Source organism: Xyrauchen texanus, chromosome 17, assembly GCF_025860055.1.
Source record: "Xyrauchen texanus isolate HMW12.3.18 chromosome 17, RBS_HiC_50CHRs, whole genome shotgun sequence".
Lineage (NCBI taxonomy): Eukaryota > Metazoa > Chordata > Actinopteri > Cypriniformes > Catostomidae > Xyrauchen > Xyrauchen texanus.
Window position 1 is genome coordinate 16,724,415 of NC_068292.1, and position 20,087 is coordinate 16,744,501.

Consider the following 20,087-nt stretch of genomic DNA (forward strand, 5'->3'; position numbering starts at 1 on the left):
CTCTCCAGGTCCCAGACCTGCAAAGTGTATTGGTGGATCATCCTGGTACACAAGTAGCCACCATGTTTAAGGAGCTCTGCTGGGATACCATAACTGCCAGGGGACATGTTGTTTCTGAGGGAGTTAATGGCTGCTAGCGCCTCTTAAAAGGTTAGTGAGTGGTCAAGGAATTGAATGGGTAGCTGATTTGGTCTTCTGCTGAAACAGTGTGTTCGTAATGGCGAGGTCATGCTCTGCACAGAGTGTTAGCAGCCTCATGCCATTCGCGTTGACCTGCCCAACACCGTGCCAACACATTACTCCACTCCATATATCATTGTTTCTTCCCACCCAAGAATTGAAGTCACTCAGAAGAAAAATCTTGTCATTCTTGGGGATACTGTGAAGGCCGTCATCTAGTAGCTGGTAGAAGCCACCGTTCATACTGTTGTCTGTTGGCAGTATTGGTGCATATGCACTTAGCATATGAGTACTATAGCGTGCCCTTGCTAGGAGGATACATAGGGTCATCAGCCTCTCACTTATTCCAGTGGGTGTTTCAGTGAGGTTTGGTAGAAGATTTTTCTTGATTGCAAGTCCCATACCATGCTGATGTTGGCCACCAAGGGCAGCCTGTCCAGAAGAAGGCGTAACCTCCTCCCTCTTCTTTCAGTGAACCTTCATCAAGGAGCCTTGTCTCGCTAAGAGCAGCGATGTCCACATTGTAGCACATCAGTTCCTCAGCAATCAGCATGGTTCTTCGTTGAGGTCTATTGCTGTCGCTATCCAGTAGAGTCTAACATTCCATGTAGCCAATCTGAAGGGGATCCTTTTCTTATTTTGACCGCAGGGTGGAATTCTCGGTAAGCACGGTAACCTACCCAGGAGATGGTAGAGTGGGCCATTTTTAGGCCACCTTTTCTAGGCCCTTCCCCTGTTGGGCAGGAGCAGTGCGGTCCCTAAATAGGGCTGCTCAGTCGCATGGGGGTCTGCCGAAAGCAACTGTTACTCAACCCCAGCTGCTAGCGACCATATACCCCTTGCCGCAGATGTGCAGGGTTCTTACTTGGAGATCCAAGGCCATTCCTACCAGCTCCAATCACCAGGCACCCCATCGCTGCCAGACTTCAACTGGATGTAAGGTCAGAAATTGTACACCATGGTCAGAAGTGGAGACCTATGTGGTGGAAATTATACTGTTTTGGGAAAATGGCAAAAATGGCAAATCTCCTGTGATGCAAGTGTTGGACATTGTTAGTGTACAAATAATAGTAATAATAATAATAATAAAATATTCAGTGTGACATTTTTTTAATGATACTTCTTTCTTGTACAGTCAACAGCGCTAAAAGTACCCAAGGTTTGAGAAACACAGAGTTATAAGCTGCTTATATCATCTGAATTCAGTCAGATTTAATTAATAGAGTAATGTGCCCAATATATGTTTTTTGACATAGTAGTTCACTCCATTATTTTATATTCCACTATATACTCCATATTCCAATTGCCTATATTTCCATAGATTGCGATGATAAATATATTTACTGTGCATTTCCAACATTTTCTGAAGAGTTCACCATTCTACACTTGGCAATAACCAAGCAGTGAAACTATACTTTTTACTGCTATACACTGCACGAATGCTGTTCCTGTTAAAATAAGTGGCAAAACAGACTATGTGAGACTTGTAGTTTTATGTCTTATTTTTAGTAAACACAGCTGTTGTTGTTACAGATGCAGACAGGCATATGGGAGTTACTGTTTTATGACTCACCTGTTGCTGTTGATACTGCAGGAGTTGTTGTTGCTGGTATTGCTGGATCTGGTGCAGGTGCTGGAACTGCTGTAACTGGCTCTGATACTGCTGCTGTTGCTGCTGCTGTTGGGACAGGAATTGTGCCGCTGCATTTGGGTCATATCCACCCTCAGTCCCCACCGCCATGACATAAGAGCCAGCAGTAGGAGAGGCCACACCTGACTGCTCATTACAGATAGGCTCCCAGGCATCAGAGGAAGAAAGGCAGTAAAGACCTTGGGAGACGTAATTGTGAGGCCACACCTCTGCAGAGGAATGGTGCACAATCTGGTCTGTATGTGTGAATGAGAGAGAGAAAATAATTATTTTGTAATGAATTAAAACAAATAATGGCAGAATTCACTAAGTATGAATTGGGCCTGCTGAAGTTTATTTGCAAGTGCCGTCTGCATTGTTTTAGCACCCGATTTACTAAAGGAATTAAATGTAGAGAATCATGGGCATCAGAATAATGCTCTTCTTCATCATTTACTTCTTCAAGTACTGCTGCCAAGATCAATAGAAAATGTATTTAAATAAAAAAATTTAATTCCTAATCGAACAAGTTTGAATCTACAGCATGAAACATACAGCGCTTCCATTTAAAGTCTGGTATAAAATTAATCTTATACTGATGTGCAAGTTATGAATGTCCAACTCAGAATTAAATAAGAACTTGGGGAAAATGTAGGTAATATAAAAGTCTTAATGAACCATTTTTATATTTTCCTTAAAATGCAAATTTAACAAATACAAAGAAACAATGTACATCAGAATAGTGCCATTTACAAATACTGTTTGCTATAGTTAAGAATAAATGGTCTGTCTATCAAATAATGGAAATGTTTTACATCATAGCAAAGAAATAGTCATTTAAAAGTTTTGGTTGTCTTTCTTTCCTGCTATCTATGCCAGAGATAATGCTAAATCTGACTGTGATTAATTTCCACCAAATTTTAAGAAAAATCTCTTGAAATGTGCCATGTCAAACACATCAAGATTGTTTCACTTTGCTTAATTTTCATTGAAGCAAAAGTAAGCAGTGTGTTTTAGTGAAATGTTGGTATCCATCTATATTGCTGCAGAAAAACATTTAGAGATATAGCGCTGAAAGATCAGTGCTATTTATGGCCTGGGATACATGCAGTGTACACAGCTCCTTTGATTTGTAGTGCTGCTAAACTAAAGTGTAGAAACAATGAGATTGGTCACCCATTGTCATGATGTCTCAAGGCCCAGATGGAACATGGTCTCAATTTTAATCTCAATTGTTTTAGTTATTAACATTTTAAATCATATCTATTGATTTTTAAGGTAAATAAATTCAATGAACATATTATTTACAATCATCAACCATTTTAGTAGGAACAAGTGTACACCTACTTATTCATGCAATTAGCTCATCAGCCAATGGTGCGACAGCAGTGTAATGCATAAAATCATGCTTAAGTTAATGTTCACATCAACCATCTGAATGGGGAAAAAAAGTTGATTTCAGTGATTTTGACCATGGCATGATTGTTGGTGCCAGACAAGCTGGTTTGAGTATTTCTGTAACTGCTGATCTCTTGGGATTTTTACACACAACAGACTCTCGAGCGTACAGAGATTGGTGTGAAAAACAAAAAAATGCATTGTTGATGAGAGAGGACAATGGACAGACTGGTTTGAGCTGACAGAAAGGCTACAGTAACTCAGATAATCACGCTGTACAATTGAAGTGAGCAGAATAACATCTCAGAATGCACAACATGTCGAACCTTGAGGCGGATGGACTACAACAGCAGGAGACCATGTCAACTTCTGTCAGCCAAGAACAGAAAGCTGAAGCAGTAGTGGGTACAGGCTCACCAAAACTGGACATTTAAAGTCTGGATAAACTTAGCATGGTCTTGTGAATCTCAACTCCTGCTGAGGTACACAGATGGTTGGCCCACTGCAGCCTCAGCTTTCTGTTCTTGGTTGACAGAGATCACATTTTACTGAGATCATATTTTTTTCCCCATTCTGATGGTTGATGTGAACATTAACTGAAGCTCCCGATCAGTATCTGCATGATTTTATGCATTGCACTGCTGCTACATGAGTGGGTGATTAGATAATCACATGAATATGTAGGTGTACAAGTGAACATAATAAAGTGGTGGGTGAGAGTATATTATAAACATATTACATACAGTATATCACAAAATATATAAATATATTTGAGTTATGAGCCCAAAACGTGACATTTCATGTAATGTTAAATTGAGACCACTTGATTTTTCCAGTAATGACAATATTGGGTTTTACATTGTACATTCACATATTCTTTTATTAGTGTCACATACAGTTCAGATGTTGAAGAGAATCTACCATCTGCATTTATTAAAGCCTTCAGAGTGTGAGACTCCAAACTAGTTACTTGATCAGAGATTTGTAACCACTCTGCCTTAGTATTTCTCATTACTGATACAATCACGTCTGTAACATGCTGTCATTTAGCATGCAGATGGCTTTTGTTGTTCTGAGCTCTCGTTTGAGTCTTGAAGGCTGTACTGAAGTGTTCAGTGGATTAGTTTCTGATCTCCTGAGAATCACGGGTCCCTGACCTTTAATTATTAATATATTCAAAACCCAATGTGCCCTGAATTCCAAATAAGCTGCAATATAGCAATTACACCCTCTCTTTAGGGGGCTTTCAGTGGAGAACTTTGTTCTTAGAGGAATCTCTTAACTTAAATAAAATAAAAATGAAAGAAAATATCTCTTTTTCAGTCATCAAGGGATTATTTGGGGATATCAACCATATCTTCTATACCTAGTCTTTGATCTAAGAGGGAAAGTTGGGCTTAATGGAAATGGTTGAGTGTTTTATTGCTGCTTATGACAGCAAGTTGACTAAATTGTAACAGCACTCATCAAGGATCACTGTGACAGGACAATCAGACTTGAAATTTCTGTTGTTGAATTGACAAAGTTTTCAGCCTTAAAGTCATCATGAATTGCTGTTTTCAACCCATTTCACTTCCATAATGTGAAATCAGGATATTCAGTAAGAAAAATGTGGGACGAGTCTTGATTTTATCCATCAAAAACTGATTAGATAGTGAAAAATAGGCATTACCAGAATGAAGGCAGACTGAATATGAGTTTGCTAAAATGATGCCTCATGTCAGCAGAAAATGAAAGTTATTTCAGAGGTGAAGCAAGTTATTACATTTTGATTTCAGATAATGAAGATATTCTTTCCTTTGGAATAACACGCACCAATTAAGATCAGGAACATTCATTGAGAAAGTAAACAGGGTAAATTTGGATTTCATATTGACCATACACATAGCAGGGAGTGTTAGTGAAATGGGTTTGGAAAAATTTAGTCAGTACCTCGGCTGGTGATGCTCTCCTGGTTGGCTTCACTCAGGTGGGCTATGCTCCCCTGGTTAGATCCAATGCTTGTGCCCTCTCCATCCATAGAGCTCCAGGCCAACAGAGTCGCCTCAGAGATCGCAAACTGCTGAAGCACACCTGATAGGATTTCAATTCAGGAGTCAAGGCTAATTATTGTGGGCCAGTTCAAACTCATAAAAACGTACTAATTTATCGTGGTTTTAAATGATACAGGTAAGAATAAGTAGAACTTAGAATAACGGTTACTTTTGCATGACATTTTGGTACTGAGACATTTAAAACATTTTACCTGCCATTTTGAAAGTAGCAGCATTTCCACTATGAACAATTCAAGGATAACCACTTAATTTTTATTTGATCTAAATTATGACATTATATCATCACTCACTACCTCTACCTGTCCTCAGACCAAACTCAATACTTCATTTAGTCAAAGAGCATATCCTGTATATTAAATTTAAAGGGTTAGTTCACCCAAAAATCAACATTTAGTCATTGTTTACTCACCCCTGTGTTGTCACAACCCCATATGACTTTCTTTGTCTTAACACAAATGGACAAGCATAATTTAATATTTATTATGGAATTATTTCTTGTGGAATAATTTATTAGACTTTTGATTTAACATTTTGCATGCTTTTGAAGCTTGAAGAGGGGGTCACCATAAACTGCCATTGAATGACATCACTGAGCTAGACGACTAGTCCCTCGGGTCAGGGCGCTGCTCACTTTGGACCTGCAAGTTCTGAACCGGGCCTCACACAGACTCCCGTTCAAAGGTGCTCTCACGGAAACTCATTGTAACATGTGTCTAGCATCTAGATTGTTTCGCAGTGGCAGACCTGAAGGATGCGTACTTTCACTTCTCACTTTTGCCTCGGCACAGACCCTTCCTTTAGCTTGCGTCCGGCTGCACGACGTACTAGTACCAGGTCCTCCCCTTCGGCTCATCCCTGCCCCCTCGCAAATTCATGAAGGTCGCTGAGGCCACCTAAGGGAAGTGGGCATCTGTGTACATGATTTCCTCGACGACTGGCTGATTCTAGCTCACTCTCGAGAGTCTCTGTACACCCACAGGGATCAGGTGCTCAGGGACCTCAGCTGTCTAGGGCTTCAGGTCAACTGGGAAAAGAGCAAACTCTCCCCGGTTTAGAGCATCTCTTTTCATGGCATGGAGTTAGACTCAGTCTTAGCAACAGTGCCCCTCACAAACAAGCACATGCAGATTTGGGAACGGTTCAGCAAAGCACAGGTGGTCCTGTTTGCTTCTCAAGAGACCTCCCACTGCCCGCTCTGGTTCTCCCTAACGGAGTGTTCCCTAAGGACAGATGTGCTGGCACACAGCTGGCCCTGGTGGCTGCGCAAATATGCATTTCCCCCAGTGAGCATACTTTTACAGGTGCTGTGCAAGACCAGGGAGGGCAAGGAACAAATCACCCTATCATCCCACTCTGACTTGGTCCTCAGATCTTAAGCTCCTCGCGACAGCACCTCCCTGGCTGATTCCCCTGAGAAGGGACCTTCTTTCTCAGTGACGGGGCTCCCTCTGGCATTCATGCCTAGACCTCTGGAACCTCCATGTCTGGCCCTTGGATGGGCTGCAGAAGATCCATGTGGCCTACCACCAGCTAGACACGATCAACCAAGCTAGAGCTCCTTCTACAAGGCAGCTTTACACCCCGAAGTGGCGCTTGTTCACGAATTGGTGTTCTTCCCGATCTGAAGACCCGCAGAGATGTGCAGTCGGGTCAGTGCTCTCATGTCTGCAGGAAAGGCTGCCCCCAGGCCATGCTTGTTCCCCTCATGGGATCTCTCTGTGGTCCTTTCGGGGTGCATTTTTCTGGGGTGTTGTGGAAGGGTCCCCCTGGCCACAACACTGAACTGAGCCACTGTAATGGCCGAAACTTGTTCTCGGCTCCTCTGTCTGCAAATTTCTCATAGACCATTTCTCAAGTTCAGAGGTAACCAAGGCCTTCAAGAAAGACCTCTAGTGTCACTTAAATCGACACAATGTCTCGTTCTCTCCATCAGGGAACGGAGGTTACAACAGTAACCTAGTTGACAGCAGGACAGCAGAATGGTGTTTAGGTAAATACCTGTAAACATGTTTAGGAGATTAATCCAAATTGAAATCTTTTTTTTTTCTTCCAGTTTTGTTTTGTTTAGTCCCTGTACTTAATCAGTGCACTGCTTTAAACCAAGAGAAAGAGATGTAGAAGGTTTTTACATAGTCATTTTTATGGTTTTATGTCACTTATGTCTTATGTCACAAAAAATTTCATCATTTCCAGGTATTAACTCAAGGACACATACAAATTTTAAATTTTGACTTCCATCAGTTACATAACTTTAATCTCTTTCACCTGTCTGTGGAAATGCTATGAAGAAGACTCATCACTTCATATATGATATCATAAATAAGAGATAGAGGCAAACACCCCAGCCACATTTCCGGCATTCTCGTCGGCATAAATAAAGTATGATGATGCATTCAGGCTGATTTCCACATTCAGTGGCAGACAGGGGCAGATGAACTGCGTGTGGTAGTGCTATTTCTTTTACCCGATCCTATGCCAAATAACAACACACTGCCTACTCAACACATTTCTTGCAGTATAAAAAAATATTTTACAGTATGTGCTCACAACAGATAACATGTTAATTATACATTATTCTTACTCTATCAGACACTTCCTTACACAAAGTAATGAAATAGTTTTTTACTACAGGAACAATCCCTCTGGAGAACTACTTTGTTAAGTGCCTTGGTTAAGGGTGTAATGGTGGTAGCTCATGAATCCAAGGGTCAAGTTTTGGCTGGTTATGGCCCCGTAAGTCTTTAATAGTAGATTTTGTAGCAACACCATCTGGACCCAAAAAGCATCTTTCTTTATTGGCTCCCATTCAAAAGTAGCCGTTTATTCTGACAAAATATTTTTGTTGTTGTAGCAAGAATCATGTTATAGCTTCAGTAACTAAAAGACAGTAGGAATACATTTTAGCCCTACATTTTTAATGTAGATCTATCATTTTCTCTTTCATCCATCTTATTAGTATCTGTATCTCACCTGCAGTGAAACGAGCCTCTTTCTCTCCTTCGCTTAGATCACTGTATGCGTCATTTTCCAGCTTGCGCTCGCGTTGGAGGTGCAGACTGGAGGTGCGTCCCGCTCCTATGCCCCCCACGCCCACCGTCTGCATGCCCCAGTTCTGCCACTCAATCATATGAGCCACGCGTCCCTGGGCCATCGCTGTCGGCTTGGTCACCTTGTCCTTCATAGACCGAGACACTCCTGAATTGGACAAACAGAGGGGTGGATGAAGGGACAATCAAGGAATTGTGCGTGAGAGTGAGGGAATTTTTGCAGATAATGGACAAAGAAAGTAAAGTAGCTTTACAGTATGAGGTCAGTCGCTCAGAGACTGGAGTGTACGGGTGGATGTAACATGAGCAAATGAAGAAAAGTGGATGGAAATTGGGTAATTGTTGTAGTTCTCAACTGGTTGTGACCCAAACATGGATCAAAGTTCTGTTCTGTTTGGGTCACGGACCTCAGGGAAAAACAATCCTAAATGCTAAATATTAAAATGCAACTAATTATACAATCATGCATAATAGGACAGCAAAATAAATAGGATTTACTTTATAAAGGAAAAAGTGGAAAATGCTTCCATTATCTTTTCTTGTTGACATCAAATGCTGTAGACACAATCAAACTTTACATTATTTTGCAGCAAATTAATCTCTTACTTGGTAGGAACCAGCCAAATTAAGCAGAAGCCAACATAGATTGGTTGTGTGGCATGCCCTCTTCCTCAACAGTTATGCAAGGTTGAAGAAAATTTTGCAGAGACTACATTTAATACATGTTGACTTGCAACAAGGATAAAGATAATTTGTGTCGACCACAGTGTGTTCTGTGTAGTGAATTATTGGCTGACGAGAGCAAAAACACACTGAATTTCAAGAGACATTTAGATACCAAACACACAAACTAAAAAGACAAGGCTTCTACAGTATTTGGCCCAGTGCTTGTTTACTACTTGTGTTAGACCAGTACATCACACTCCTGCTGTTGTTTATGCATTCACAAAATGTTAAATTAAAAAATGTCATGGTAATAACTTTGCATATGCAGATCATAATTAAAAGATGAATTAATTTTAATGTTTTTTATTTCTTAAGGACTTTTTTGTTTACGTTTGCATGATACACAATTTTGGCACTTTGTTGGGTCACCACTAGTCTAGAAGTATAATGTCTGGCACCAATAGCAAAACCAGTTGAGAACCACTGGATTACTGTCATGTATAGTAACAGTTCTGTTGGTGATGGGAATGTGTTGGATTTTGTTTAATTTTTGTTTGTTTGAAATGCAAATGACATCAATATTTAGATGTAGGTGATGATGAAATGGAAAAATAAACAATGTTTTAGCAACAATGGGTATGGAGAAAGGAATGAGGTTTGTCTTGTTGCAGTGACATCTCTCAACGCTAATAAAGATCTACACACAATACAAGACTGTCAAACCTGGTAACAGTGAAAGATAACTTAAGAAAATTCTGTGTGGGGCCTTTACATAAGACACTGCGGAATAAAAAATCAATGCTACTCGAGTAGTCTACTGTATATACAATATTTTACCACTGCATTATTGCAAACCTACAAAGCTAATTCAAACATCTCGCAAGCTCTTAAGTAATGTCTAATGAAACGATGAACATGAATTATTAAAGTTTAAGTAATGTATCTGTAAAACAGAGAAATGTATACACTGCACTGCACTTCACTGCACATTACAGTAGTTCAAAAACACAGATACAAGAGTCTGAGACACAACAATATTACAAAACAACACAGTGTCTGATCTGCACACTTCACTCCACAAGCGCTTTACATACAAAAAACCTACATATCCCATCAATATCATATCTTAGAATAAAATGACAATCCACATGGTAATTAGGGTTATTATTGTATTAAATTTTTTATTTTAATTGTATAATTTTTTTTTATTGTATTTATTAGTCTTGCTTTTAACTCTCATTTACCTCAAGTAATTTGCTAAGAATGTAAGGGTGAGGTTACATTTTATGTTAAACAAAATACTGTATGTTCCAACTGGTAAAGGTGGGGAAAATTGTGTATTTAAACCATCCGCCACTAGGCGAGAGAAGAGAAGATGGTTGGATTGTGTTTGGAGCATGGAACAAGGTAATTTGGTAGCACTGCTTGAGCACAATGGCCTCTGGCCTCTATTGTTTAGGTAGGGGAGTCAGTAATGTTAGTATCTACAGTTCAGTAACAGTAGTTTTTAAAATGACCTTGGATTTTATTTGCTCTTAAAACACTGTTTATATGCATATTTTGCACCTCTTACTAATCTACTAAACAACCTCTTTGGAACACTATTCCTGCTTCTGGGTATGATTCCTCATGACTGACTTGATCCTTAACAAACACTGAAAAACTAAACTGAAAATGATAAATCTAATAATTATAGCTTATATGAAATCTACCAAAAATGAAATTGATGTGACACTGGGAAAATAAAATATAAATAAAGCATAATAACCCAGGTAACAATGCACTATAGGAAATGTATTGCTTACTTTTCAAGGATCTACTCTATTGGGATTGTGATATTTCACCAATGACATGAGACATTGGCGAGTTTTGTAAATGGAAAAGGGAACCCATAAGGGTCCATGTTGGCTCCAACTCCTCCAGCTCAGTCTGGAGCCAACATGGGGGTTTACCATTTCACAGGACAGACACACACCTGACACACCTGTCAGAGAGGACTTAGCCAGAGCACCGATTCCATAGGCATTGGAGTTCCTCTTCTTCAGCCGAGGGAGGATGGAGGTTGTGTCCTCCATGGACAGCTGAAATAAAGGCATTGAAGAGAAAAGAATGGAAAGATGAAGAAGAAATAGATGGAGCAGGAGGAGAAATGAAATGCAAAATTGTGTGTGGCATTTTATGAAAAAGAAAGAGGTGATGAGAAAAGTTTAGATAGAATATTAGCACAGTGGTTGTAAACACTACATTTCACAACAGCCTGCTTCTTAATATCCATCCATTTGCATGGTGGGAAGTGTAGTCATTTTTTTTTTCATTTATGTCCGTAATAATGTCTAACTGCTACGGCACACCAACAAGTCACTCCAAGAGAGACAGATCAACAGAAGGAATGGGGTGTGAGATAGGAGACATCTACTGTGAATTAAATGAATATAAGTAAAGGAAAGCAATATGGAGGAATGACATTCACAACACTTACATTGACTTCATCCCATGAAAAGTCTGTTCGGCCATGCTGAGAGAAAGAGGAAGGAGGGATGGGGAAAGACAGAGTTGGGGAAAGAGAAGAAAAGAGCAAGAGACCAAAGGCCACAGAGAAAGGAGGAGAGAGAAAGAAATTGTGACAGCACAAGGCATTTAAAAAATAATAAAAAACATGTGAAGTAGGAGGAGAAACAGAGAAACAAAAAAGAGCAGAGATCAAAAAAATCCAATTCTGAGAAGTCCATTCATTGGCCGACTAAAAGAGAGGTGGAAAAAAGCAGTGCTTCATTCTGTTTGTTATTATATTTTTTTTCCTTTTAATTGGCTCTTGTGCGCTATCTGTAACAGAGTGTGAATGTGACAAGTGAAACTGGATTTTGCTGAAGAAAATGTAGGTGGTGCCTGCTCATTACAAGGGCGTTGCTACTGTACTGATTTTACTAGGTTAAATTTGCAAGTTTACATGCTTTGAAAAGGATTAATACAGCTCTCCTCTTCAACAAGCTGCATGATTTGATGTATCATTGAGGTTTGTAGTATAGCGCTGGGTGAAACACATGCCAAAATTTAAAGGAATATTTTAGGTTCAATACAATATTAAGCTCAATCGACAGCATTTGTTGCATAATTTTGATTACAACAAAAAATTATTTGAACTCATCCCTCCATTTCTTTGAAAGAAACAAAAATGAGGCACTTACAATGGAAATTAATGTGGCCAATTTTTAATAATGTGAAACTTATAATTTTATAAAAGAACTTAGATTACTTCTTTGATTAAAACTTGTATTATTTGAGCTGTAATGTTGTTTATATGATTTTTATGGTCATTTTTTAGGGTTTTAGGGTTCATGGTGTCACGTCATCATGACAAAAAAGTTGCAAAATTGGATATAAATTTACATAAAAAAAAGCAATTTTATCACACAAAATTCATGTTGACAAGCATATTGTTTATGTCTTGTGGCTCTACTTTTGAAACAGTATTTTGATGTTTACATATTAGCCCCAATTGCTTCCATTGTCCCACACTGTAACACAGATTTATGCTAATTATTTTAAAAAGGAGGGGCGAGTCAAAAATAATTTTATTGGTAATCAACATTATACCACAAATGTTGTTGATTGAGTTTAACTTGTATTGAACCCGGAATATTTCTTTAATACATAGGGTTAGGTTTTTTTTTTAAGTAAAAGTGATGCTTGCCCAAGCAAGTGCTGCTAATGAAAATACTTCAATCCCTGTGTCTCAGTCAGCTCCCTACGTCATGAATCAGTATGACATGAACAAGAATACGGGCACTGGCAAGGGTGTTGATTCACTGAACAATGGGACACTTATGACTCAGTCAACTGCGACATGCTTAAGAGCTTACACATTTAAAAACAGCTGCTATTAACAAGCAACATTGCTGTATAAATTACACTGTCATGCATTTTTGTTGTAGATATTAAAATGTACAGATTTATTATGAAAGATAAACAACATTAATAAAAAATTTAAATATACAGTAAATGAGTGTAATTTAAACCTTCTTTTAACAACTTGTGTTTAAAAAAAAATCCCTTTCATAGTAATTATAGATTAAAGACATTACAAACAACTCTTTTAAAGAAAAAATAAGGCTTTGACTTTGATTTTTGCACTTGCGCCCATCTTCTAACGTCTTGAGAAACTTTAGAAGACATGATCAAATTTCTGGTAAGTGAACATAATGTGCAGCGATGGTCATTTTTAGGAAGTGAACGTTTCAGTGCACTGGAATGATTTTAAGATTGAAGACTGACTACCTGAGGGCCAACTCACTGATCAGTGCCCTGACTACTAAACTATAGAGCTGACTGAGATGCAGACAGACATGGGAGCGCAAGCTATTTCTGCATCCACATAAAAACTATGCCTTCACACCCATTGCTTAGACAGACAAATGGATAAATAAAAGCTGCGAGCAAAGCTTGTGCTGTGAGCAAGACTATTTCTAGTTCCCCGTCTGTCACTCACTCATCGTTGGTCGACTGAAGTGACACTAGGAGCCATGGTTACCACTGAATTTGAGAAAAGGCCAATGAGAAATTGGCGAACAGAATTTGCATGTCCCTCCCCCGGACATACATATATAAAAGGATAGAATCGTGCATTTTTTAGTTAGATTTCTTTCTTTGGAGCTGAGCGGTTGTGTGATCAGCAAGCTGAATTCACTACTGTTCACTCACCTCTGCAAGAAGCTTTGCTGTTGGATCTTACTGCGCATTACCAGTGGCTTTCTCTTCTCTGCACGCCAGTGCAGTCTACACCCCTGGGGACTTCGACAGCGCTTCCTAAAAGAGCATAAGTACTGTATTCTCTAAAAGAGTACACATTGGTGTTGAACATCATTTTAAAGACACGTCTTTATAAAGATGCCTTTCTGCCTTTGTGTTGTTCCTGGATGCGGCAGATATCTCTCCACCTCTGATGGTCATAGACGTTGCCTCTTGTGTCTTGGTTGCGATCACACTGTGGCAGCGTTTGTGGATGGCTCTTGTTCTCATTGTGAGAACTTGACCATGGCATCTTTGTGGTCGCGGCTTTCCTTTCTAAAAGGAAATGCCACTCCAGCCGTCCCCCGTGTTGTGCCATCTTGAGGTTGATCCGGCTGATGATGGAGGTGATTTGGGGAATTCAGCAGGCGCAGTTTCGCCGGGTACATCCACACAAACCACCTGCCTCCCAGCATGCTCGATTGCTTCCGTCCGGGGCCGATATGAGTCCGGCTCGCCTCACAACCAGTCTGAGCTCTCCTTCAGACACCCCCCCACCCCCCCACCAGGGGGATGATGTTCAGTTCTGCCCGACCAGTCTGAAGCTGATGAGCAGATGTCTGATATGCTTGCCCATGCCACCGTGAATGTGGGGCTAGACTGGAACCCTCCATCCTCCCCTCAACCCTCACAGCTAGATGATTGGTTCCTTGGGTCAGGGTGCCACCTAAAGCCTTTCCTTTCTTCCCGGAAGTGCATGATGAGCTGACGAGGTTGTGGAGGGTACCTTTTACTGCCCGAAACCTACCTCCTCGCTCATCTGCTCTCACTACCCTCGACGGCGGGGTGGTCAACAGGTACACGGAGGTTCCCCAGATGGACAAAGCGGTTGCGGTGCACCTGTGCCCGCAAAGCGCGGCAACTTGTCGGAATCGCCCTGTACTACCCTCCAAGGCTTGTAGGAAGACGTCGTCCCTGACGGCTAAAGTCTACAAGGCCTCCAGACAGGCCTTCTCCACCTTGCATGCTATTGCCCTCTAGAAAGTCCACCAGACCAAAGCACTGCACTAGGATAGTCCTGATCCTGATGTGCTTCAGGAACTGTGACCTCGCCCTCTGGGCCACGAAGGTCACAGCGTGAGTACTCAGCGGCCACCCTCATGGTCCAGGAACTCCATCTGTGGCTGAACTTGGTAGAGATGCAGGACACCGACAAGGCTCGTTTTCTCAACGCCCCATCACCCAGTTTGTCCTATCGGTGACACTGTTGGAGACTTTGCCCAGTACGAAGCACAGGGACCAATAAGGCAAAGCACAGGTAGACCTGTTCGCTTCCCAAGAGAATTACCACTGCCTGCTCTGGTACTCCTTGATGGAGGCTCCCCTTGGGACAGAAACACTGGCACATAGCTGGCCCCGGGGGCTGCGCAAATGCGCATTTCCCCCAGAGAGCCAGGTGCAGTGCAAAGTCAGGCAGGACAAGGAACAAGTCACTGCAGTGGCCCTTTATTGGCCCACTAGTACTTGGCTCTCGGATCTCACACTCCTCGCGACAGCACCTCCCTGGTGAATTCCCCTGAGGAAGGACCTTCTTTCTCAGGGACGGGGCACCCTCTGGCATCCCCACCCAGACCTCTGGAACCTCCACGTCTGGCCCTTGGAGGGATGCGGAAGATCTAAGTGGCCTACAACCAGCTGTCGTAGACATGATCAACCAAGCCAGAGCTCTCTCTGCAAGGCAGCTTTACACCCTGAAGTGGCATCTGTTCGCAAACTGGAGTTCTTCCCGATCTGAAGACATACAGAGGTGCGCAGTCGGGTCAGTGCTCTCATTTCTGCAGGAGAGGCTGGAGGGGCAGCTGTCTCCCTCTACCTTGAAGGTGTATGTTGCCGCTTTATCAGCCCATCACGACGCAGTGGATGTTAAGCCCTTAGGGAAGCACGACCTGATCATCAGGGTGCTTAGAGGCATCCAGAGTTTGAATCATCCCAGGCCATGCCTGTTCCTCTCATGGGATCTCTCCGTGGTCCTTTCCAGCCTTCAGAGAGCCCCCTTCAAACCGCTAGTCAGCTGAGCCCTCTCCTTTAAGACGGCCCTCCTTCTCTGCCAGCGACACTTACCTGGAGTTTTGTCCAGCGGATGCACATGTAATGGGAGCCAGCTGGTAGATAGCTGTGCAGTGTGTAAACCTCACTCTCCTGACCTCAAGAGGTGCACTAGTGACTGATGCTAGAGGCTGTAGCCTTTAACCTCCTTGTTAACGCATTCACCTCCCACGTTGGAGATGCTGGCTTGAGTCCCATTCGGAGCAGGGCAACCAGGGCCGGTTGCAATGGTGCCGTGACCCGGATGGGTGTGAGGTTTAGGGGGGTAAGTGTAATAGGACCCAGCTGGTAGATAGCTGTGCAGTGTGTTATCCTCACTCTCCTGACCTGAAGAAGTGCACTAGCAACTGACGGAAGAGGCTGTAGCCTTTAGCCTCCTTGTTAGCACACCCAACTCCTTATGTTCCCAGGTTCCCACGACCCGCTTCACAGACCAGGTAGTGAACCTGCAAGCGCTGCAGCGGGAGGAGGCAGACCCAGCCTTATCACTTCTGTGTCTGGTGCATGCTTTGCACACCTACTTGGATTGCACACAGAGCTTAAGACACTCTGAGCAGTTCTTTGTTTGCTTTGGTGGACAACAGAAAGGGGTCTCCAAACAGAGGCTTGCCCACTGGGTCGTTGATGCCATTGCATTGGCCTATCACACCCAGGCCATGCCAGCCCCCTTGCGGCTTCGAGCCACTCTACGAGAAGTGTGGCATCCTCGTGGGCACTGGCCAACGGCACCTCCCTAGCAGACATCTGCAGAGCGGCGGGCTGGGCAACACCCAATACCTTTGCGAGATTCTATAATCTCCGGGTTGATTCGGTCTCATCACGTGTTTTGTTAGGTCCGAGCGCGTAGAACTCATAAATACAGTACAGCTGACCGGGTGTACCACTTGCACATAGCGCCTTTCCCCTCCACTCTGGTGAACACGTGCGCTCTTACTCCCAGGTGAGCCCATAAACTCATGCTACCTGAATAGCCCTCTGGCTCGTGAATTCAGCGGAGGAATTCCCGACCAGACCCACTAGGGGTACTAATTACTCTGTACTGGAATAGGTGCTCCACAGGTGCCAGTTATCACAGTAGCCCCCTGTGCTGTATTTTCCGCGGTACGGTCCCCTGTCAGGCGGACCCACATCTCCCTTGGGCAGTCCCCCCTGCCCCACTTCCATGTGTGTCTTGTAAGCCCATGTGACGTATTTGCCACATGTTTGACCTCCCCAGCCTGGGCTGGTTGTGGTCTCTGTGGTGTTTTTTCCCCCTGAAAGAATAGGATTGGAAAAGAATGCCTTCCCCGTCATACTGGTTTGGAACAAAATAAGAGTGAGTAAATGATGACATAATTTTCGTTTTTGTGTGAACTATTCTGTATTGGACTATTACAGTGAAGATGTTTACTACATTTACCAGTGTTAATGGTAAAGAAAATACACTATGCAGAGAGGTTTAGGGGCAGGTCAGTAGCAGAGAGCTATGTTTACATAATATTACAGAGATGTTAAGTATTTCTAGTACAAAAGCCTCTGGGTGTTTTATTTATTTGACAGGAGCATATTTTGGGTTGTGGTGCTGGATTTGCTCGAGGGTGATAAACTCTCAGCACTGTAATTACTGAATCAGATGCTGAGTAATGTGGTCTGGATTCAAAAGAACATTAATGTTATTTGAGTTTCATCTAAAGAGCCACAAATGTGGTAAATGAGGACAAATGCCTTGGAAAGCTTCAGATAAATACAACAAATGGAAAAACAATTTTGGTCATCTCTTTCTAAATCACGGGTGAGGCTGTTTCAGCTACGCCCATTAAGTTGCTTTATATCGTACTGCCATCTAATCTCTTTAGACAAACAATTGTAGTAGATTGGGGAGTAACATTTGTGTTCCAGCAAAAAAATGCAGTGTGTGCATTAAACAAGCATGTGGAAACCGAGGTCCATAAAGAAATGGTTTAAAGGCCCCTGCAAACTTCCTACAAAATCAAAGAATGAATTTGTGTGACGTGATTTAGAACAAAGTCTTGCAAAAAAAGGAGTTTGTTTCATTTTGGTGGTTTGTAACAGCTTGCCAGGGTGAACATTGAGGAAAACTTCTTACTGGCTGCTAAACATCATCTTACTGCAATTGGTCCACATCATTGGTAGGTGTGACCTGGAGCTCCACCTACTTTGAGGCAGACTGCTAATTCCTGTTCAGTCAGTTAAGATCAGTCATCATGAACATACTGACTTGTAGAGTTATAAGCGAGCTGGTGCAAATTTACCTACATCTGTACGATCTTTCAAGTAGATATTTTCAAAGACCATGTCTAGTTTTATTAGTCTACAAAAGGAATAAAATCTACTCAAAATACTCCCCATTCACCCATTCACTCTATTGTTTGATATGCTGCTTCACTCTCATGCTGTCTGCAGCTGAAAGCCATTCACACTTGGGATGAGCATTTTTTTTAATAATTTTGTATTAGAATATTTGAGAAAGAGCGTTGCAAAATTATAATTTTTTTCATCATTAAAGTTTCATCACCATTTCAAAACAACCTTATAATTAGATCTAAAACAAGCTTATATTATGTCCTGTGTTTTTTTGTTTGTTGTTGTTGATAACATTAAATAAGTAATGTGTGGGGGAAAAAATATAGAACAAAAGCATTTAAGCTCACCCAAAGCGAAGAAAAAGAAATCCCTACTAAAGTAAACTGCCGCAATTAACATACAGATTTCTAATTCAGAGACAATTGGAAAGAAATTCACAAATAGAAAGCTGGTTCACAAATAAATGTAATAAGATCCGCAAATAAAAAAAAAAAGTTTCACAAAAATGAAATGAATTCACAAATAAAAATAATGAGATTTACAAATATAAGTTAGGAGTTTCACAAAAATAAAAGTGGGATTTGGAAATAAAAAACTATTTACAAATATATTTTTTTAACACAAACACAACTCCAGCATTCCAGCATTCATTTGTGAATCGTGCACATTTATTTTTGGATCGCTTTCGGTGCATATGTGGATTGCAGCTCACATTTGTGAATTCTGAAACATTTCTTGCGAGAGCTACAGGCAATCCACAAATAGGTGGACTCCAAAAATCGTAAAGCAAATCAGATAATGGCCACATTACTCTGACCAATTGTAGCACATTCTATCTTCAACCAATCACACTGTGTTTTACTATCAGGTCGGAACCAGAGTCACAGCGCTCTCATGAGCATGGAATCAAGCACTTACAGATAAGCTCCAAAGCTACAAACTTTTAAAGAAACAGATGCCATCAGAGGAACACTATGACTTAAGGTTCATAAAATTTTCAGAATTAAATTGCACTTGACCCAGCCCATTAGCGTTTAGCATGAAAATATCTCAATTTCACGGCCATACCCACTGACTTTGCACATATGACGGATTGCATAGCGCTGTACTTATGGCATATCACTCTTAAAATAGGGGCCATAGTTGTGCAAACTCATTTCCTTATTCCTCATCCTCGAGCCTGTGACTGGAAACTGATCAAAGTTCACTATAATAAAGGATGTATAAATAATTGGACTCAAGATGGCGCCGAGTATGGCTGCTGCGTTGCGAGCTCCGTTACAACACTGCGGTTTATTGTTTGTTTTGTTTACAGTTCTTTGTTTTTTTGTCTTGGATGTTGTCTGCCTTATTGTTTACGACAGACAAACGCTTTTGGACATTAGTTCTACAATCACACATCGAAAACCGGACTTCAAATTCCTTAATGCCGACCCGCTGTTTACAAACACGCCGGCGGAGCCCTTTGTCTGTGCTGCTCGGCCGCGGAAACGCAGAAGGAAAAGAGGAAAACGAGCCGGCGTTCTCATCAGAGTAAGACGTCGTGCAAATCGACCCCGCTACCCAGTATACTACTGGCAAATGTTCAGTCTCTGGACAACAAACTCTGCGAGTTGAGAGCGCGGATCTCTTTCCAACGAGAGACGAGGGACTGCTGCGTTATGTGCCTTACAGAAACCTGGCTGTCTACGGAGATTCCAGACTCGGCCATCGAAATCACGGGCTTTTCCGTGCACCGAGCGGACAGAGCGAAAGACCTCTCTGGTAAAAGCAGAGGTGGTGGTGTATGTTTTATGATCAACAAATCATGGTGTGATCAGAGGAACGTACATTTCATCAAGTCTTTTGCTCTCCTGATCTGGAATATCTCATGCTTCTGTGTCGACCATTCTGGCTGCCGAGGGAATTCACAGCGGTTATCATCACAGCTGTGTACATCCCCCGCAAGCCGACACAGACCGGGCACTCAGGGAACTG

The 20,087-nt window shown here is 41.7% G+C and overlaps 1 protein-coding gene across 5 annotated transcripts in view; it reads right to left on the reverse strand.

The window, feature by feature from the left end:
* LOC127658352 (uncharacterized) overlaps positions 1–20,087 on the reverse strand; it is a 74,461-nt gene that overhangs the window by 8,989 nt on the left and 45,385 nt on the right. The window contains exons 3-7 of one of the 5 annotated variants that reach the window (XM_052147598.1): positions 13,674–13,778; positions 10,951–11,056; positions 8,233–8,457; positions 5,141–5,281; positions 1,754–2,067 (exon numbers count right to left, since the gene is read on the reverse strand). In XM_052147598.1, coding sequence (XP_052003558.1) covers positions 1,754–2,067; positions 5,141–5,281; positions 8,233–8,457; positions 10,951–11,050 — 780 coding nt within the window. In that variant the 5' untranslated portion in view covers positions 11,051–11,056; positions 13,674–13,778. Of the gene's footprint in view, positions 1–1,753; positions 2,068–5,140; positions 5,282–8,232; positions 8,458–10,950; positions 11,057–11,454; positions 11,491–13,673; positions 13,779–20,087 lie in introns of all 5 variants that reach the window. The other 4 variants (XM_052147596.1, XM_052147595.1, XM_052147597.1 and 1 more) reach the window with 4 other exon arrangements.